This window comes from Mastacembelus armatus, chromosome 14, assembly GCF_900324485.2.
Source record: "Mastacembelus armatus chromosome 14, fMasArm1.2, whole genome shotgun sequence".
NCBI classification, from domain to species: domain Eukaryota; kingdom Metazoa; phylum Chordata; class Actinopteri; order Synbranchiformes; family Mastacembelidae; genus Mastacembelus; species Mastacembelus armatus.
Genome location: NC_046646.1, coordinates 8,658,900 through 8,682,101, shown reverse-complemented (window position 1 = coordinate 8,682,101; position 23,202 = coordinate 8,658,900). Strand labels below are relative to the sequence as shown.

General features: G+C 38.2%; 1 protein-coding gene across 1 annotated transcript in view; it reads left to right on the top strand.

The window, feature by feature from the left end:
• Nucleotides 1-15,176: 15,176 nt before the first annotated feature.
• LOC113142849 (roundabout homolog 1-like) overlaps nucleotides 15,177-23,202 on the top strand; it is a 49,908-nt gene continuing 41,882 nt past the window's right edge. Inside the window, exon 1 of the mRNA XM_026328170.1 lies at nucleotides 15,177-15,573. Coding sequence (XP_026183955.1) covers nucleotides 15,177-15,573 — 397 coding nt within the window. The remainder of the gene's footprint in view (nucleotides 15,574-23,202) is intronic.

The following is a 23,202-nucleotide window of genomic DNA, read 5'->3' as shown; positions in this document are numbered from 1 at the left end:
ATCACTAAGGTCCACCTGTTTTACCAGCTCATCCACGTGTTATCAGTGGAGTAGGACAAGAGGGGCTGAGAGACCAGCAGAACACAGCCTAATTCACTGGTGTGTGCCGCAGTTTGACTCAGACATCTAGCTGGCCTACTTGCACAAGCAGTCAGAGTTCAAATGTACTTACTCAGGCTTGTTGGAGATATGACACTCAGGGCTGCATCAGGTGAACTCTTGTTATCCAGAATACCTTGTTAAAAAATGCTGGACCTTAAGTAGTGATGGCTTGTTTGGGGGAAGCTAGTCTGCTATGTTGTCCCCAAAGCTATCAAGTCTTTGTGATGGTGACAGTGACGAGCGCAGTTTCACTGCTAATGATGAATTGTTCACTATGGATGATGGGGCTGATAGGGCATCTTTGTACGCTGCCGAGGTTTCCTTTATTTGTTGGATGAAAGTGTCACATTCCTTTTGTTCTTCCTTAGAAATAATGTGAGTAAGAAGCTTCACTGGAGAGTGTTTTCAGCATAATGTTGTTTATTTGCTGGAGCACACCAACAAGTGGGATGGGAATAAGAACTAGATGAAGAGAAATTTATTCACAGTGCATCTTCTCTTTCCTGACTGAGGGCTGCTAAAATTATGTTGTTTTTTTAAAGAAAGGTCTGATGGTTACTTGAGAATTTGCTAAGTTCTTTCATTTTTTTACTGCCTGCAGTAACCATGGCATGGCTTGAGCTTTTAGCTTCAAATACATTAAGGTTTTTAAGCAGTTTATGTCCTTATCACACATTCTTGGCGTTAATTAGACCTGATTTGAAGTTAATGGTTGCATCTATTTATTTATATTTTGAAAGAGTCAGATAAACACCTTAAACCTTAAATTACAGTATGCGTTCATTTATCACACAGAGAGAATCTACAGAGTAGTCCATGTAGGAATGAGGCATAACAAATGCACTTTGTTGGGCACATGTCTTTTGAAATCATTATTAGATGAATAATGCTAAGAACTTTGTCCAACAGGAGGAAGGATAACTGAGACTGTATCTCTCATCTCTCAAACCTATGCAGATGTTGATGGAATTGTTTGGTTCTGACTTCATTTGCATAAATGCATATGTAATAGTGTTAGCGTAAGCTTTATTTCAGTGTGTGTTTTCTGATTGTGTTCTGAAAGCTGTGATTCATAATTGCTTGCCTTGTTTACTCACTGTTTTGCTGTGGTGCTCTGAGGCTGAGAATTGTTGCCAGCCCTGGGGAAGGAGAGCTACTGAGAGCTTTAACAAGTGCCCATGGGCCTAAGGTTCACAGGTCATCAGTTCTTCACACAGGCACATATATATATATATATGTACCCACCCCTGCACACACATATCCACACAAATTCTAATTTTGAATAAGATCAATCACTAACCGTGTTGCCCACAAAGGCAGCAGATTTCTTTCCTGAGAGATCCTCCTATCCTCCTATACTCCAACTTCTTCTTTCAGTCATTCCTACTCATCTATCAAGCAAAGTTTCTTTATTCAGTCAGAATTTACAATACTTCAAATTAACAAGCGCCAATTAAAGGACAGTAAAATCCTCAAGCATGAATCATAACAGATAATATAGCCTAATAAATACAATATACAACATCATTATAATAAAGTGAAAACGCATAGAGCTAGGCATAAACATAAAATAGTAAAACTCTCATGTTCATTGCCACTTTTGTAATGTATTATATTAACCAGATACAATTTGTGCTAACCAGTCATTTAAGTACTGAATCTGATAATTAGACTGATAAAAATGTGGCTGCTCCTAATGTGTCACAGATCACATCACGCCACTGTGAAAACAAAATTAAGGTTGCAGACTAACACCACACATAATCTTTTTAATAAGAACTTGATTTAATGAGAATCATTTTAATATCTTGGTGCTTGTTATGCTGAAGTGCTGCTCTTAGATCCTCACAAAAAATTGTCAAGAGAGTCTAAATATTGACCCACTGGATCTGGATAGACTGGTTTCTAAGCTCAGAAATTCCCGTGGGTTAGTGGTTTTCTCTGTGCTGTTTGTACTTCTTTGGCCATAGTTTCCTGTTCTGAGGTCAGTGTCCAGCTATGACTGTGTGCTGGATAATGGCTTCTGTAAATAAACCTGCTCTCATAGTCTTTTAGGTAATTGCAAAGACATCCCACACCTGATCTGTGTAGTTAATCTAATTCAAATCTTAGTTCTACAGACTAATTGTTTTTCTTAGACAAACTGTATTTTTAAAAGAGAATTAGTATTTTGAAAGGAGTGCTTCAAAGGTCTAAGTATGACCTCGTAGATGCTTCTCGAATTTACGTTTGTGTGAATCATCTCCTTTCCAGTCAGGCGCCTAAAAATCAATAATATCAATGTTCTATCCAATGGGTTTTTCTCAGTTTTTCATTTTCATGCTTTCACACCCACATGAAATACCAGTATTCTCACACATGGTCATAATCAATTAGGCTGGCTGTGACTATTAAACCTAAACCTAACCTAGCAAATAAAAGAATGGCTAGGAATTGTGAGAGAGCACATGAGTAGTGCAGACTACCCTTTCAGCAGTATCCCTCTGCCAGTTCCTCAGTCCTTCTCATCTTTCGCCTTCACTCGTCTCCCATCTCTCCCTGTCATTACTGGCTGGGTTGAAAGCCATGTATGTGAACACTGCACCATGAAGAATGGTTTTCCCACCAGAGCATCTTTCACTCGAGAACCCAAAACATGAATAAATTGCTTTAATTAGCAAATCTATTATTAACTAGCATTTGAAATGGTGTAGGATGGGACTCACAAATATGCAGGAGCAATGATTGAAGCTGATGGTTTTTAATTTACCACTATACAGATGTACCTTTATCGGAACCTGTAATAAACCACAAGTGTGCCAGGACAATTTCATTATTAGATAATTAACTGATAATATAATAATTAAATCAACTACTGTATAATTAGTGCACTGTTAGCTATTTGTTGTTGTTTTCCAGTGTATGTTGCATGTCATGGTCATTATTGTTATACTGTGAAAAACATTTAACAAAAAAAGACTGGTTTCAATGAAAATAGTATATTTAACATGCAAGACAGTCTGGACAACGTGTCTAAAAAAGACCTAGATAGATGGGGAATAAATTTTTAGTATCTAGGCCATTCTGGCCTGAAAAAGATTAACCTTCTGTCCTTTTATGGAGATGAATTTGGTTATATGCCAAACATGTCTTGGATATTAGTGGATATCAGTGACATGGTGAAGCATTCAGCTGGTTTGGTTTTATGACATCTGCATGGAATTCTAAGATTAAAATTTATTCTGAAATCTTTGATCAGAACACATCTAAACCACACCCTGTTCTTCACATTGCTTATCATATTTCAGCAAGCCTTCAGTGAATGATGAAGAGAGCAGATGGATCTACAAGTCAATCTGAATATGATGCCCTTAGGACTGACCTTGTTATTAGAGGGAGTAAGCCTACCTAATGTTACCTTCATTAAGCAGAGGTTGGCGTTGGAATGTCTCTTAAAACATCTCAAGCATTGACAGATAGTCTCATTAGCCAGCAGGAGAACCAGTGGGAGATATTTATACTATGTAGGAGTCACATGATGATGCAGGCACTAAAAATGAAGATTTAAAAGGAGATTTCATCAAAGACGTGTTGCATATCAGTTTGATTTATTCTTAGTATTCAAAGCTAATTTTGCACATTCTGGAAGAAAAATTTCAGCTGATTCTAAGACTAACGGTGTCTGACAACCCATATGATATATTGCAGAAACATATAGTATGTACAGTAGCAGGACTATGATATACTGTTATTAATTCAGCCATTGTAATAATGAACTTTATTGCCAAAATCCTATGCTTCTCTGTATTTAAACTGCAGTAGTTTTTATTACTTTTCGTTGATGCTGCTTTTGAAGTCTCATTGCTTTATAAGGAAAAAATAATCTTTTTTTTCCACAGTCATCAGTAATCTCCAATAAAAATAGTTATATGGTCAGAAAGAATGAAAAAAAAAATCCGAGGTTACTTTCTTGCATTTCATTTTCCTGGGTTACAGTGTAGCTGAAGACCTTCCTTTAGAAGCCCATATAACTGCAGGTTGCAGAGTGACATGGCAGGCAATGCAATCATATCATTTTTGAAAACACTGTCTCAGGTTAATGAAGCGAGGCAAGAAGTGTGGACAGGGATAGAGTCAAGGTGTTAGCTAGAAGGAAACACTGTGACATCTGCAATCTTCAGTGGCTTTGATTTAAAATACTTTAATTAACTCTTTAGAGTCTGCATGAGTGAAGGTGAGAAAAAAAAAAGATCTCTCAGATTTATTTTTCCCATTGCATGTGTGTCTGCGGGCTTATTCCTTCCTCTCAGAGTTTAGGTGTATTGGTGACATGTCTCTGTGTATCCTGTTAGACTGGCAATCTGTGCAGGGTGTATCCAGCCTCTCACCTGAGTCGGCTGGAATTGACTCCAGGCTACCTGCAACTATTAAAAGGATAAGTGTTGTAGTTACTATAATGCATGTAAAGCAAAGTCTTGCACTCCTAGTGCAATTTATTAGAACACAAAATAACGTTTTACATTAGAAACACCATCTAAAGCATTTTTGTCTCAATAATATTGAAAGCATAGAGAGATGTTCAGACTCATAGCTTCAAGCCCAGTCCACACAACAAAGCAAACAAAGCTGGAAAGCGGGGCTTTAACTGTTTACCTTATGTCCACAACTAACATGCACCAACATGTGTGATCAACAGCAACACCACAAATGGAGCCAAATAAAAAGCTGTTCATACAGATAAATTCTCAAAAAAAAACCTACCGACTTTGAGCAACTTTAATCACAAAATCTGTCAAAAAAAAACTTATTGATGAAACTACTAACTGTTCACAGAAAAACGGACTGAGGTCTGTTCATAAAGACTTAAGTCCTTCATATCAAAAAGGAAGTGAAAAGCAATTTGTCGAGAAGACAGAATGATATTTGCCCAGTGGGCATGATTGACACAAGCAGGTTTGCTGTGGAAAAAAAGAGGTCAGGATATGATAGAGTTCCAGAGGCCAGTTCTCATCCATGGATTTTGACCTCTGGGCTGGTTCCACTGCAGTGCTTTATTGCCCCTTGTAGTTTTGATGCTCCCTACAGGTAGAGGTAGTGTCTGAAAAACATGTTTGCTGTGTAAGAATAGGGTTTCCTCTCATACCTTACTTTTAGAAATAAAGCTTTAAGATTTATGCATTTATTTTGCGCTTAATTTGACTGAAATATTTACATTTTGATATAAATAAAGTGCAAATGTTACAAGAATCAGTCCCATTTGTTATTTAGTTATTTTATGTCTAGCAAATAAAATCTATGTCTTTTATACACTTTGTAAGTGCTGGTAAAGGTTTATAAAATGTATATATTTCATAGCAAGTGCAACACGACACAATGTGGCACCAGCAGCAACAGCAGCTGTGTTTTGATAAGATTTGCATTTGGTTCCTTGCTATGACTGCTGCCAATGTGTGGGACACCAGTTGCTGTTTTTGAAAAAGCCAGACTGCTGCCTCAAAATTCAAAACCATTTTAAGAGACAACAAAACAAATTTGAGTATTCTTTTTTTTAATAAGCATTATGTTGAGTTTTATGAAAAGTCAAGTAACCTATTGCACTTAAATGATTTAGTTTCTGGTTTATACATTTTATTACTTACTCCATTATCAGGTCTAGTAGGCTTGATTGCAATATACTGCATGCACCAAAAGATGAAAAAGGAAGGCAAACATGCTCTGATTACATTTATAAATATGTAATAATTATACTGCATAGTCTTTATGCATAGTTACATAGGTGGCAGGCAACTGAGATGGACGTCCTTACAAAGTGGGAGAGTTATGTCCTTTGCACTCTGTATTTTGAATCAGTTTTTATTGAGACTAGCAGTGATGCAGTTTAAGTCAATATTTTTGCAAAACATGCACGTTCATTTTCTTGTCAAGAGTAAGATGAGAAGCTCAATATCACTTGCATAATGTTAATTAGTGAGTTTTAGAGGTGCTGGCAGGGGGATTTTGTTACTTTTGGATATAGCCTTTGTTCCAGTCTAAGCTAAGCTAAGTAAACTTAATTTTCTCATCTATATCTCTGCAAGAAAGCAAATAAGTATATTGTCCAAAATGGTGAACCATTCCTTTAAAGTTAGCCATAAATGCAATTCAGCTAGATGGGTATAAATATTAGGTGTACACTGTGCATACTTGTTATTTTCCCACAGTGAGGCTTACTGCAGAGCTAAATAAGAGCCACTTCTCTTGCACGCAAGTTATTAACTGCCAGAAAGATTTCAGTGAATCTACGCAGCACTGACCTATAATCCTCCGTAGTTCAACATACCCTCTTATTAATGTCCTCTTGAGCTGTTGAGCTAATGCCCTAATTGGTTTTAGTGCCAGCACAGTCCGAAAACATCCAGGGCTATGGCCACTTATTCTGCATCTTCATTACCGAGACAGTAATCATGAGTTAGAAGAGTGCTTGAGAGGCAAATCTGAGCTTGTTTGACTGTATCTGTGTCTCTTTATGGTGTGATCACGTCTAAGATGGGTGTACAATACATGCACATGACTTTATTTGTATACACAAGTACTTGTAGATGTAGAACTGTGGACCGTTTTGGCACATGGGTTTGGCACTCAAGTCAAAGTCTCTCTCCCTTCACAGCACGACAGTCAGTTCACATCTGGGCTTCCACTACCGGGGGCACAATTAAGACAGAAAATAAATGTAGGTCATGCAGACATGCACTTGTGACATGCAATGACACAGCATGAAGTTAATGTAATATTAATGTATTAATTCATGTTTAGCAAAAGCATTTTAAGTGACAGTTTTGTAACTTACAGGTCTCAGAGGAGATGGAAACATGATAAACGACAGATGGTCTTACATACATTATGCAATCTATTTAGCTGATTTTACTAATGACTGCAGACCTCAGATCTTTATGTACGAAGGTATGGCATGCTGTCAACTAAAACAGTAAATTGCTTGTTGAACTAGTATATATGATTACTCAGGTTAAACATCTTTCTGTTATAATAACAAACTACATCTTTGTCACTTCAGTGTCAGCGCCATTCATTGGAAGTTTGACTTTGCTACTCTGCCTGAGTGATAATCAATGGCCTGTACAGCCACTTTACTTTCCACTGAACATTTAATGAAGTGAGGATAAGCCTCAGAGATGGGATCCTGGCCTTTCCAGCCTGTTGTGTTCCAGAGGTGTTTCTCATCAAAAATACAGGAGGTTTGCTCCTGCCTATCAACCACCTCAGCATATACTATACTGTAGAATACTATGAACTATATTATACATGATATATCCCATGTGGAAAGAAAAAGCATATGTACCATATGCTGAGCATATTTGACTTAATGTGATCTTATCAGCACACAGTATTATCATAACTGGGCATATGCCATGTGAACTTATTTGGAACTTTTACAAATAGCAGTAATATTAGATGAATGGTGCAATACATTTGACCTTCTATTATACAGTATGTGTTTTTGGTTTGAAAAACAAATTAAAACCACTGCCTCCATGTGTCATACACCACCTGATGTCTTTATTCTCCAGTGACAGTGTTCTGGTGACCTAGTTGGCTCAGATGTTTATTCCGTACCAGCAATGTTCTGGTTTACGTCTGCCCCAGGGATTTTATTGCTTGTTACCTTCCCAGTAAGCTGTTAACAGATGGCCACCCAAAGTGCTTTTTTTTTTCATAATGTTGTATATTGACACTGAAAAACAAAATCATATTAAACAATGTGGGACCTAACTCCAAGACATTTGTAAATAAATAATATTTGCACACATTTCTCACAGTTCCATAACTGAATTTAATACAAAAGTTGAATCAGTTAAATAACCGTCCACAAGTTTGATAAGTTGGTTGGATAAAACAAGTAATTTCAAACAAATGTAATGCAGTTAACTAATACACACTTTATTTCCACATCTTGTAAAATGAATTCTTAAGCCTGTAGCTTGATAAGATGGCAGGCATATTTCTCAGCTCATATCTTACCCTGAACATCTGGGTGCTGCACTCAGGAGGCGTTATCATTGTCAGTGACCTTGACTCTCCTCTCGGACTCTGCTTGAGTGTGTACCGTGTTGTAGGAAGGTTGGCTAAAGAAAGACAGATTTACAATATGTACAATACTGATTTTCATGTGATTAAAATCACCGGTAACAAATGCAGTTAAAATACATTAAACATTACAGCTCGAAGAGACAGTGTGGTTGCAGACACCTTGTCCTGGCCACACACAGACATAGAAACAGACTCACATTCCTTCCCCCACATACTTGAGTGAATGACAGTGTTCAACTGTTCCACTTAATTGTAGTTTATACAGTCTGAGAAAGAATGTCTGGCATTTATTGGTTCCCTGTGGTTTACTTTACAAATGAATGAGTGTGAGTGTGTATGTTTGGAATATCTGTCTCCATGGGATGAGCAATTCAAATGGTTTATTTTTCGATAATATCTTTTTTTTTTTTTTTTGTTAAGGGAATACGTTGACATTTTGCAAAAAAAAGCGTGTTTGCTCTCATACCTTGATGATAAATATGAAGCTGTAGCCAGGAGAGGGTTAGTTAACCTTAGCATCACCTTTACAACTCACAAATTACCACTTCATATCGTTTTAAATTCCATACAATTCCATAAAGTGTAAAAATGTGTTGTGTTGTGGTGTTGGCAAGGCAACATAACATAAGCTAACATTACCTTGCCCTTCTATTTAAAGTGCAGACATAAGACTGGTCTTCATCTTCTCATCTAGCTTTTGGTAAGAAGTTGAATAGAGTTCCCCGAAATGTCAAATTATTCCTTCAGTGCAGTCATAAAAAAGGTCATTTGTTTGTGAAGCTTTTCATTCCGATGTTTCCGATTAGTGACATGATATGTTTGTCATCATTAAAACCATTGTTCTTATTGGAATTATACCACTGAGGGTCAATAGCAAATCCATCCTTATCCTTCTTTAAAACTGTCCTATAGTTTCTCATTTTTGATCTGTGAAATCTGTGGATATTTTTTTTCCTTTAAAGCAATTAAGTAAAACTGGTTAATATGAATAATCGTTATTGTCAATAATGCTGATAGTTTCTAGATATTAAAAGATTATTATTTTCAGTTCATTATGATTTAATATGGAGAAAATAAGTCGTAGGTGAGCATATACAGTAGATGACTTTTAAAGTAACTATTACCTTTGCATGCGTACAACTTTTTATATATGTTTTAAAAAACAGGTCCCTGGCTCTTTGATGTAGTGCTGAATTGATGTTAGTCAGAACTCGGCCTTGGAAGAGGGGGTTTGTAAGATGTTTTGCTGACATTTCTGTATAATCAGATGTGCTTAAAACACCAAAGGTGGTGAAATGATCCACAACAAACACTTGCATAATATCACCCACTTGTCACGCTAATACTTTGCTGCTTTGAGTAAAGTGTCACAGAGTCAGACTAGTCTGGGTCTGTGAAGTGTATTTTGGGATGGAAATGCTGACACCATTCATTTCTTATTCAGACACAGGATTCATTCTGTAATACAACTTTGCACTTAATCCACTATTTCTGTGAAACTGAGACTGTCAGTGTACATTTCTGCCAAAGATGAAGAAGTTCCAACGTCCTTTCTGACATTTGCTGGCCAGTGTAATTCCTTCCATCCATCCATCCATTCATCCATCCATCCATCCATCCATTCATCCATCCATCCATCCATCCATCCATCCATCCATCCATCCATCCATTTTCTATACCTGCTTATTCCTTAACCAGGGTCACAGGGACCTGCTGGAGCCTATCCCAGCTCTCTTTGGGTGAAAGGCAGGGGTACACCCTGGACAGGTCACCAGTCCATCACAGGGCCACATAAAGACAAACAACCTCACACACTCACACTCACTCCTATGGGCAATTTAGAGTCACCAATCAACCTGACATACATGTTTTTGGACTGTGGGAGGAAACCAGAGTACCTGGAGAAAACCCACACAAGCACAGGGAGAACATGCAAACTCCACACAGAAAGGCCGGGTTACGAACCCAGGACCTTCTTGCTGTGAGGCAACAGTGCTACCAGTGTAATTCAAAATGACATTTTTCAATTCGAAACACTGACTGAACCTAGTTGAATGAATGAATGAATAAATGCATCTATTTGATGCTTTAAACAGACTAAAAAAAATGTTCTTGTCACAGTAACATGGGATTGAAACACAAAGAAGCCTAAGGACTTGTTTCCATTGTGGTCTTCCAAGTTGATGTTGTCCCTCTTAAAGTGGCTTTTGGTGCCATGGAGATCCTTTGATTTATCTCTCTTTAGACTCTTTATATTTCTAATGCCTTGTTTAGTTTCATTCTCTTGATATCTGCCTTGTTGATCTGCTCCAAAATTGTTTTCCGTTTAAACATTTGGTGTCATTTAATTTACAAGTCCTGTGGACTATGAATCTTCTGGAAATCTCTGTCTCGCCATTAAAAGTGTGGACTAATCCCTGGTCTAGCCCATGGGTCACAAAAAAAAAGAAAACTCATTTATTTTTACAGACTAAAACAAAGAAATTGCCTTAACAAGACACTCTTAAGCTTCCGACAAGTTCAGTTGGCCTTTATTAGCTGTGCCTGACTGCTGCTCTTCCAGACTGTCGTTGGCACTGAAGCATAGGTAATCCCACAGCACTGCAGGTGGGGATATAACATTTTCACCACTGTGGCTCAGATAGACTTTGTTTCAGAGTCACTGAGCAAGCTGATTGTGTGACACAGCACCAAAGGGATGCACTAAATGGTGTACATTAATAAATATCATCCTCTTTTTTTTTTTTTAATACTTGCTTGTTAGGAAAAGCCACAGAGACATTTCTACGCATTCTTCAAGAAATTAAGTTGGAGGTTTTTGAGTTTGAGTGAGGCTCTGAGTTAAGTACCTTAAGCTTCCAAGAATCTTTGGAGAGATGTTTTCGAAGCATGTGTTAGTATTGTATGTGCATGTCCATATGTCTTTCAGTCGGCCTGATGTGTTCATGCTTATGTACTGGGTACTTTTTTCAGAATGAGCTGACAGCTAGTGTGATTTCAGTGGAGCAGGCTATAATTTGACTGTGATATTTGATATTTTCTGTGTATACGTCTTCAGTTTTAATCCAAACTGCTATAGGAGCCTCTTTTCATGCACTATAAATGGGGCTAGTATACTGTAAATGACACTGCGGTAGGTCGACCACCAGCATAACTTTTTTTGTCACATATGTGGCATTAAAATTTCTGTTCTCATGATTTGTTGTTTTAAAGCCCCTGACCCCCTCGCCCCTAACACACACACACACACACACACACACACATGCATATGCACACACACCTCTCCCTTTACTTCTTCTTTTCCTTATAATTAATCCCTTTATGACTTTATGTCTTCTACTTGAATAAAATACAAAATTCCTGTCTTGTTCCAGCATACCATGGTGTTCTGCTCAATTGGGTTTTTTTTTCTTCCAAATTTTATTTGATTCTCTAGAGAGATGCACAGTTTGGGAGAAATCAGACTCTATCCTTTCTCCTTGACTGAGACAAAACTACACAGACATGCTCGTTCTCTTTTGTGTTTCTTACTCTTCATTCCCCTATTCTCTGTAGATCTTCACAAGACAAAAGAACTGCCTCAGGGATGACTGGCAGAAACAAAAATCATATTTGCAAGGGTACATGTGCAACAAATGACCCTCGGTGTGTATGTATGTTTTCCATTGTGTCTCTGTGTTCGTGTTTTTGCATACTTATTGTAGGCTGGCTGCTGGCCCTTTGCAGATAAAGCCTGGTCTTGTGGGGGCCCAGTTGTGGCAGGCTGATATTGCCTTCTGTAATGCCAAGGAGCTTAGAGAGCTGCATGGACCCTTAGGCATCAGCTCAACGCAATTAAGAACAAGGAAAGCAGCAGGTGTGCTGTAAACAGGGACCGAAGACCATAGTGGCCACCTTGTTTATATTGTTCTGTTATAGGTTTATATGTCTAGAGAATGTGTAAAATTGCACTTAAATTAAATATTTATGATTTTTGCCCCTAGGTATTTGAATACATTTGTTGTTTTTTTTTTTTCATTTTTTATATTATGGATAGCTAACTTTTTTATTTTATAAGTGGCTTAACAAACATATATGTCGTTTATTATGTATATTTAGTTAAAACTATTTTAATCTAGTACAACAGTCCTACAATAGATCCTCCCTTTGTAAAGTTGTGCACAACTATAGTGTATGGAAATTTCCTTCTTCATTAAAGCCCTGCAGCCATCTTAAGGCAGCAGGACACACATTGATAAATATGCATTCTCTGATTTGACAAGTGCCAAAGCACAGTGGCAAAGTACAGCTGTCATTGAATCACATGCAGATGACAAAAAGCCTCTCCAAAATAACCCCATTTTTTGTGTCTGTCACAAGTGAAATAAAAACCCACATCACCTGCTTCTGGCTGCAGATTTGAGGTTTTTTGTGTTGAGATTGTGATGCTCTGCAAAATCCATTCAGTACCATTGGTATTTGACACTTATCCACCATTATGTTTGTAGATTCAAAGTAGAAAGAAAAGGGCGAAACAATGATATCACCTGCTTTTTGTCCTGTGCTTTTTGAATCCTTGTAGCTCACCTTGCAAAATCTCACACGTGATAACTGATGTCCATTATGGTATGCAAAATGTGTAGCTATTTTTGTTTCATGTCACATTTGGTCGTTTTAGATGGAATTCCACCCAGCTTTGCTTGTAGTGCTAACATTACAGTCTTTTGTACTTATTTAAACATTACAGTGGTTTTAAAATGCTGTAAAATTATATTCTAGGACATTAGTAATCCAAGGATTTGGGTCTGGTTCACTTTCTCTACTCTTCAAGTTTTCCTTTCTTATATTTTCTTAATTTAAGTATTTTATTATATATTCAAATATAGTTTTTCTTATATTTTTTATATTACCACTGTGGCCGTGGTTTATAATGCAGTTTTGATACCTCAGCTCGAAAAGCTAGCCTCAAGCTACAGTAAACACTAAAGTTGAGGTAAATCAAGGAACAACACGTTGTGTTTAATAACTATAAAAATGCTGAATTACTACGTTTACTTGCTATCCTTTAAAAACATTTTTTTTCAATACCTTTAGAGGAGATAAGATATCGCCAGGCTGGACTGCAAACCACCCAATATGGCAATACTGACCATGTCATGTCGTTGTATGGGTAAAATTGGACCCATTGTCTTTTTGGTCGGTCGACCACTTGACGGCATTAATGGAAAAGGAGACAAAGGAAGTAAATTGAAGATAAAAAAAAAAACAATGGTCCATATCCATTAATCAGACTGCTACCACCCAGGTAATATGGACCTTGTGGATGCAAAACATACAAATGTAAGCATACCTTTCAGTTTTTAATGGCTTGCACACTTACATGTATTTTCCCTGACGTTTTGTTAAATGGGGGAAGGGTTGTACCCAGCCTCTTACATAAAACTACAGTACATTTTCCTTTAGAAGCTTTTAAACAATACATTTATTGCACATTTGTGCAAACACAAAAAATGTATCACTCTACCCAGTGGATCAAATTCTCACCTACTTCAATGTGTGAGGTGTTATCTATCTGGGTAAACACTTGTCTGTGTGGGATTTACTGGTTGCAGCATGAGTGTAGAAGCTCATCACTGTCTAGCACGGCAGTGATTATCTGTTTTACAGGGCCATTGGCACATTAAAGCATAGTCTGCAAAAGGCTGTGTGAGCTAGTGTTTGCAGCAGCATGAAAGAACTGAAAAGTGTTCCCACAGCAATAACAGGCAAACAGTGGTTGCATGACTGACATTAACCAGGTTTCCTCCATCTTCTCTGTCTCTCTTCACCTTCTGTGTGTTAGCAGTTCTTAGCACAATTGCTTGTGCATTTTGGTTTTTCAATTAAAGGTGATTTTAAATTGGATCTATATGTTCTCTCAAACAGTGAAATCAGTAACTCGTAAATAGAATCCTCCACAGTTTTACGCAATACTGGAGGGAAAAAGGAGAGTGGAACTGTGTGTGAATACTGTTGGAGGTGTGCTTGACAATGTTGGGAGACATCAAATATACAGAGTCTTTGGAGTTGTGTACATGGATTTCATCAGAGGTTTTGCTTTGTCCTGTGCCTCACAAGAACACATTGTTACACAGTTTCATTGAGAAGGCCTCTATGACTGACATCTGACATCTGACATCTCAGTGGTCTGTCAGGGATTAGAGGTGATTTAATGTTTCTTAGTGTGGGTATTGTTGGAGGTTGATTTATATATATATATATATATATGTGTGTGTGTGTGTGTGTGTGTGTGTGTGTGTATACACATATATATGGGTGGTTTAAGACATACACAAGCTACACCAGTAAGGGGGAGGAGAGAGTGATAGCTCATGTTGAGTATGAGTATCCTTTTTCTTTGGCTCTCAATATCAGGAACATAGACACATCCATAGACAAAAAATCCTGTGAAACAAAATGTGTAAAGTGGAATTAGTTTTTCCACATATATGTATTTGTTGCTGCAGTCATTCAAGAAGTAAATGCATGAATGTTTTTCCTGTACCACAAACAGCAGAAGTTGTAAAATATAATAATAATATTAATAACAAATACATAAGTGAAATGATGAACATTTGTGTCTGTTGACTTGTGTTGCTGGAACTGTGGATAACACCATAATCCCATTGTGATTCAGTGCAGAAGCCTTTCTCAGAAATTGTGCAGCTATGGCATCTTTAAAGGCTAAACACATTTTCAAATATATTACTGAGGATTTCACACGTCAGCACTGAATTTGAATTTACAGTGCCTTGTGAGGTTGCAATTGCTGAAACAAAAGCAAAACATTTTACAATATTAGTGACGTGATTGCGTGGTAATTATATTATGAAACTGGATTACTGTTAATACTAGGCACTCAGCATAGTAAATATAATGCACCATGTCCAAGTCTTTATTAGTGCATAGAAAGACTGGGTAATAAATTTCATTATGGCTGTTTAGTTTTTATATTGTATTTACATTTGCATACAGTATGTACATAGAGCTCAATGGTCATAAAGTGTGTACTTCAAATTGACCCTTGGATTTCTTTTGTCACCATTGCGTCTTCCCCTCTAGGGTCTCGTCTTCGCCAGGAAGACTTCCCTCCCCGCATTGTGGAGCACCCCTCTGACCTCATTGTATCCAAAGGGGAACCAGCCACTCTCAACTGTAAGGCAGAGGGCCGTCCAACGCCTACAGTGGAATGGTATAAAGATGGGGAGCGTGTTGAGACGGACCGTGACAACCCTCGCTCCCACCGTATGCTGCTGCCCAGTGGGTCCCTGTTCTTTCTACGTATCGTCCATGGACGACGGAGCAAGCCCGATGATGGCAGCTACGTGTGCGTAGCCAGAAACTATCTGGGCCAGGCGATCAGTCACAATGCATCCCTGGAAGTAGCCAGTAAGTTCTTTTGTTGTGTGTTCGTGTGTGCATGTTACAGTCCAAGAGCTGTTTTCTTTGGTTATTCTACTGAAAATGCAACACACACACAAATAAATCCAACAGACTATGTTCTTAACACACCTAACATAACCACAGTCAAACATAGTATAGAAGTCTACTATATCACTAAATCTTTGACTAAGAATAACCAAGAAGCCAAACCATAATATGTGGATATTCAGATGATAATTGTCTGAGCTCTTTTAAACATTTTAATAGATTTTCCAGTCTGTGAGTATGCATGATGATAGCAGGGATTTAATATCTCTCTTCAAAGAAAGTAAGCAGCTCTTTTGAAAATGAAAAGGTGGAAAATATTTGCTCAATATAACCTTTAGATAATTTCCTCTTTGATGTCTTGACGCAAGATTATTATCTTTTCTGTAGCAGGAACTGCTTTTATTTTTATTTATATTTATATTATAATCACCATTTACCTTGCACTGTCTGTTTTTCAACTCGACCAATTGGACGGGTCTAATTATACATGAAACATAACATGCAAATGTAAAAACCTGTTTTACTTACTGCTTTTGCTTCAGTATGGGTCATTTTTATGGTTGAGGGACAGGTGGAAGTTCGCTGTGTGACCCACCTGTTAGACACGCAGCAGCTGAGTGTCTGCTTTAGTCCCCAGGTTTAAACAAGGGTTGAGTGTGTTTCTAACAGGTGACAGAGTCAATTTGCTGAATCGTAGAGTGCCAAGTGTGTGGTGTTGCCAGTTAAACCCCCTTTCACTGCAATGTGTCTCAGTCAGGAATCTGTCAGTTTGCAAGCAGCAACCAAATGCATGTTTATGTGTGTGCGTGTGTGTGTGTGTGGCATGAGAGCGAAAGATTCAGGCTTATGACCCTTAAAACAGGGTAAGCATATATTGCATTTATGGTATGTGAGCTCCTATGCAGGGCAAGTCCCAAAACACTGGAATCAGTCTGGAAAACAGCAAGAAGAGGACACCTGCATAGCTCCCCATCTTTTGCAGTCAGTCGCCTGCTCTGCTCAGTTGTGTCAGCTTTACCCAGGCTTGGTCTCCTAGGCAGTTTATTTCGCAGAGGTTTTAGAATAATAATGTCCCTCTAGTATCTGTTTCACCTTTTGCATTATAATGAAAGAGGTGGTCCAACAGGATTAATGCTAGATCAGCACTCCTACCCAAGCAGCAAAGCCCTCTAGGGGGAGAGTTTATTACTTGGAGTTCACTAAATTTACTGCCAAGTTTTAAGGTCGGGGGAAACACGGGGATGACTTGTTGAAGCTGCCTGGATGAGTTATGTCTCCCTGCCTTATTCTTCAGAGGTCACAGATTCGTGGGTCACCCTGGGGCTGGAAGGTGAAGCAGAATCCACTTTGGCAAATGCTGCTTAGTTAAAGAGTTTAGGAGACGATTGAGAAGCTGGAGAGTGTTGACTCTGACTCTGTTATTTACTCTGTCGATAGACCTGTCAAATAATTTACCTAGTCTTGTTCATGTGTTGGTTGTTAATTTTGTATAGTGTTTTAATTGCAGAAAGGTTGCTGTGACTCAAGGGAACTATATTTAAGAGGGTGACTGGGTTTCAACCAGACATACTCTGGTCTCTCTTTTCTCTCATACACAGAACAGAAAGTTACTGTCTTTGAAATATTTGTTTTGACAGACAGATCCTGCAGAATTATTGTATCATAATGTAACCATCATATTTCACTTTTTATGTTTGTCACTCAAAAATCTCTCAGGCAATAATATTTTGTGGCAAGGCTTAAATAATGGAGCAGAGTCATGGATGGAAGTAATGAAGAATCAGAGATTAGTGACACGACTCAACCTTCATTGTCAGTATTAGACATGCATATTTGTTTCGTCTTAAGCCATGCAAGCACAAATGCCATTGATAGTCTGTCTGTTGACCAGTCAGTTGTGCCACCACTTGTGTCCAGAATAGAAATAATAATTAAAGATTTTGCACAGACATTCATGGCTAATGATTTTAGCCAGTGCCAGCATGATGTCTTTATAGTTTTAGGTTTGTGAAATGTCTCAACTTGCTATGATATTGGGTATTCTGGGTATTCTTTCTTTCTTCAGGATGAAGGAACAACTATGCTCATTCCAAAATGTAATGTCATTGAGCTAAAAAATTGCCATAGTGAATTTCCACGATTAGCTGTCATTAATATCTTGTCGTGTTATCTGATGAATTTGTGGCTACTCAGGAAGTGAAATACACTGCAGCACATCCACAAGAAAGAGTATTAATCATTTGATGTCTTATCAACAAAGTGAATGTGAAAGCCACAGTGAAAAGTTAATTCCTTATAAAAGCGTCAACTCAATTATAAATTCATTTGCTATAACTTTTTCTACTGCTGCTGTGATTTAAGTGAAGTAAGAGAGAGATGATGAAAAGTGGCGAGACGGCTGACAAAAGACAGCGTTGGAGGTTGACAGATGTAAAGTGATGGGAGCAGGAAAGGAGTGACAGAGGCAGATGGGAACAGAGGAGAGAGAGAGGAGGAAGTGTCTGTCCTTTGAGGCACAGAAGTGATACTTGTTTGCAGAAAATTGAGGTGACGTGGTAGAGACAGTGACAGATGTAGTATGTGCTGGTGCCTGAAGCGTGACCACAGGGTTGAAATATTGTGTAAGCACATACATGTGCACACACACGCACGCACACACACACACAAACTAGTGAAGCCCATTCTGAAAGTGAAAGAGATGAAATGAGATAAAGAAAAAAGACACACAACTTAGTTCCTATCCAATAAATGTCACAGAAGACACTGCCCACAGGGACCTAAGAGGACCATGGGAAATGAACATATGTCCTATTGACCTCAGCCACTTGATTCAATCATGGAGCGCTTTATTGAGGTGAAGGCAAAGTCATAGCCTGTGTACTCTAAAGGTTATTGAATAGTAGACCTGTTTTTAGACTTAGTAAGGGAGAGCTATAAATGTTATTCTTGAACTAATTGGACACTGCCATTTACGAGAAGAAAGTGAGGCTGGTAGCAGGGATGAAGGTTAGGCCACGACACTGCACTGAGGAAGTAATGAGCCACAGGGAAAAACAACATGCAGCCAAACCACCTCTCATCTACAAGTATGACGAGAAAGGCAGAATCATCTTCTCTGCTTCATCTGTTCATATGTAACTGGTTAATTCTTACTTCCATGTCATAGCAATATGTTCTTGTCCATCCTACGTGATCGCAAAACACAGCTTTATGCTGGATGCAGATGATACAGATGGTGAGACAAGGAAGATTATTTTCATAGAATTGCATGGAATCAGTTTTGGTCCTACTTTTAAACTGGAACCATCGTGATTTCAAACACAACTGTAAATTAATTTAGGGTGTACTTAAGGGGTTTTCCAGAAACTTGCAATCATATCTCAGTTTTCACTGTAGGATCAGGGTGACTCATACCAATAAGCTTTAGCTGAGGCATTTTTTTTTTACCCTTTTCTAAAAGTGTATGTTAAACAATTACTCATTTAACTAAGAAAATCCTCTGCTGATTCATTTTTCCTAATCTCCCTACTTTTATAAGTGACTGGATACTGTACTGTAAATTTCTTATCATGTGTATGATACATGTTTAAAAAAATCGTAAAAGATACATTATATAAAACATTATTCTTGATTATATAGTCTTTTCTAATCGTCCTAAATGTATTTTTGTTTTCTTTTTGCACTATATCTTGAATTGTACAAGCCAGTGTGATGGCTTGTAGTAATTACATGAATGCATTAACATGACAGACACGTTCATGGTAACACCCCGCTCTCTGAAGTGGATCATGGGATATGCGCAGCTCAGTTAAACTGTGAGATTGACAGCTTGAGGTGACACCCCTGGACTGTCTCCCTGTCTGCTCCTCTTTGATTGTAGTCTTACACTGGAAACCAGTGGGTGCAGAGGACATACAATCAGTTAAGAGAGAGGTGGATTCTCAGAGGTCAGGTTCCCCCTTTGCCTGCCCCTACCCATTAACTAATGGCTCCTCACTTCAAACGGCTGTCATTGTCGCTGACAGCATCCCATCTATAGTCACTCTGGATAAACGCAATAAAAGATCCTAAGTGGCAGTACAGTGGTATGTCTCAGGAAAGTTGTCATTTTTCCTCCATATGGATGAGAAGTGATATTGTTTGACAGACAAACACTGACACATTGTAAATGCCTTTCATCCACAGCCACAAAGTCAGATATCAGTGTTGATTTTCAATTGCCTGTGACAGTCTGTGAATACTGTCCTAGCTCTTGTTCCTCATCCTGTTTTCCACTCTCCCTTGTGCACTTCCACTTGGCTTATGGTTAGATAGTGAGTGAAGGAGTATCACACTCTGGGGACAGCTGGTTGGTGTTTATAGTCTGGAGACTAGGATGAGTGCACTGCAAGTATTATCTAAACAATTTTAGCCGCTATATTCTCCTAGGCTCAACATTTCCAAGAGCTAGATTTGTGCCAGAGTGTCAGGATGTAGGGAAAGAGTTTGTTTGGCTTGTAGCGGCACAGTGAAGGGAGAAGGGAAGGGAAGTACTCAAGAGTTTCTTGACAAAGACCATATGGCTCCTGGGTGTGTGGTAATGTTATCACAATGTTAAGTTGTTCCTTTTGTGTGTCTGTGTGTACATTGTGTCAAGATTGTGCTACATACACAGGGAAGAGAGGCCTGACCTCCACATCTCGACAGATTATTAAATTAAAACCTTCATTATAACCACCTTTCCCATACTTTCTCTGATATAAGGAGTCTGCATTTTGTAAGAGAGATGTATCATAACCTTGTCAAGAAAAAAAAAAAAACTCTATCTTTATGGGTTATAATAAACTAGCAGTAACTTCCTCCACATTACATACACATGATTTTTTTTAAAAACTTTTCTCTTTTTCTTCTTATCTTGGGAGAATAATTTGCTGATGAGGAGAGACGGACAAGCCACAGAAGTAGAACGCAGCCTTGAACACTCAAATCAACAAATATTTCTGTTAAAGACACATTTCTGTGTACAGTCTTCTCCTGTGTTCCCATATGTGAGTGTCATTAAGCATATGCTTTCTGTTTCTCCATTTCTTCTGCTTCCGCCCCCCTCATCATTTCAGTATCATTTTGTTAATGTATTCAACTCTTGATTGTTGCCGGGGAGACACTGACTCGATCCATTTCCCTTGACATTAAATCAGCCCCCCCTTTCCCATTCAGCAGTGAACCATGGTGCCGGTTGCATTTCCCTGCAGCCTTGGAGCAGTAATGCAGCTAGATTTTATCCATTTAGAACACCGTGCTTGCTGTGTCAGGTTACTCTGGTGTCATATGCATTTTATTCACTCATTTGCTGATTTGTAACGTGACAGGAGACATTTGCTCACAGGGGCCAAGTAACCACCACACATACTTAGCTGCAGAAGTGTTTCTAACAACTGAAATTAATTAACAGTGAAAACATATCATCAACTCACAACTTGCAAGAGACTAGTACTGACATAAAGTACAATATGTCTAGGAAACCCTATATTTTACTTGCAAATTTGTCACTGTGGAAGCATTAAGGGCTTGCAACATGGTTGAATAATCCCGCTGTCACAGAGAGAAGAGGGATGCTTGTGCATTTGCTGAGATATTAGCCTTATCCATCCTCTGTCTGTCACTCTTTAATACCACAGTCACCAGCAGCCGCCAGCCATGTCTGCGCTCAGGGTTAATGCTATCTTCCCCAGGGGTTAAAGGTTGTGTTGCTTTTTCATTTCAATCTTATGATATTTTCATTAGCCAAAGCTTTCTGCCTGAGTATCTGCTTTTGTGCAGTAAAAGTTAAGTGTTATTCCCTTAAAAAAAAAAAATACTAAAAACTCTGACAGTCCCTTCAGGGTGTGAAAATGAAAAATGAACGCTCACCCAGATGTGCACTGCATAATTGTGATTGGATGATTGTTTGTTAGTGTTTATAATTCAAATGCCAACTTTTTGGACTATCATCAAGCTAATCAAAATTTTTATGTGATCCAATATAGATGGGCATTTTCCTTTGTCACTGCCAAACATAATAAAATATTCTGAGTGAATGCCTAACAGCCAAATTGCTTTGCACATAAATTTAACTCATAGTTTATTGTGTAAGCAGTCTTTAAGCAATGAAAAACAGAAAAACAGATCTTTTTTAACACCAGTGACGTTTTGTATATAAAGTTATTGCACTTGCCTTACTCGGTTATCATTTATGACAAATCTCTTGTTGGTGTAGGCAGAAGCAAAGCATCTTCCAATCTAAATGTAAAGTATCATTGCTAGTGTCAAAATCAAGATACTAAAGTTGTATGCAGATGGTGATTTAAGATATAAAAATTAAAGTTAGCTTTTACTATTTCCACTTACTATTTTACAGTCCACTGTTCATTGTACGCCCTAGGGCATCAGGCTTACACCAAGAAGTGTAAATGTTTTTTAAATATACATATTTTTTTGTTTTCATGACAGCCCCTCTCTTTGCTTTAAAGCATTTGCATTAGCTCAGTGTGCATACAGAGACAACTTGTTTACATGCAACAAATCAGTTCATTTTAAACCACACTTGCACATCCCTGGAAAGTCACAGCACATGGTCACACTGAGCATGACAGCAGCCTGCTACACAGCACAAGGGCCACAGATTACAACCCATATTAGCTTTCCTATCCTGCACCTTGCACCTCATAATACCTGCTAAAAACACAGTCTGCATATGTCATCTAGGCCACAGCACATGTTTGTTTTCTTTCTCTCTTGTTCCCCTGGCAGGGCTAAGCTTTCTATCTGCTGTCAATCAAACATGGATGTGCCCCTCTAGCAAATGAGAGGAACACTATATCTGATATTGCCCTAGACCTTTTTTTCTTTCTTTTATTATTATTTCAACTAATACTGTCATTATTTATGACTACAAAGGAATGACTAAATTACTTTCAGTTGGGCTTTTAAATAACCAACCTGCTGCAGGCTGCCATGACCTGGAAGTGCGTATGTACTGTGTAACAGTCTTCAAATTATGTATTTTCTAGCTTTAGAGTTAATATTAGCTAAACAGGTATTAACCCAACCAAATGAAATGATTTAGTTTGCCCGAGAAATAAAAGCTAATTATGATCTGCATATTAATGGACTGAGATGCTCTTATGAAAAAAAGATATGGTTAAATCCTAATTTGGATTAAATATCAGATTGTAAACTATTGAAGCACAGATACATAAATAATGAAAAAATATGATTCCTATCATTTTAAGAAACATCGCAGTAAAGTCTGAGATACATTCTACCCTTCAGAATATTGTGTGACAATACAAAGAAATTGCACCACAAAGAAGCAGTGACAGACATTTGGAATCTGAGATGGGAGCAGTTGCTAGTGCAGCAGCAGAGAGGCTGTTTGGGCAGCACTGTTCCTACTACTTACCCACCACAACTAAAGATTCTGCTATCTTCTCTAATAAGCTACAGATGTGGTGATTTATAACATGCAGCATAACAGGGGGACAAAGAGTGAGAGAGAGGGGTGTCTTCTCAGTGGAAAGCTGAATAATGAGATGAACAGTTCCAAGGCACTACAACCATTCCTGCGCC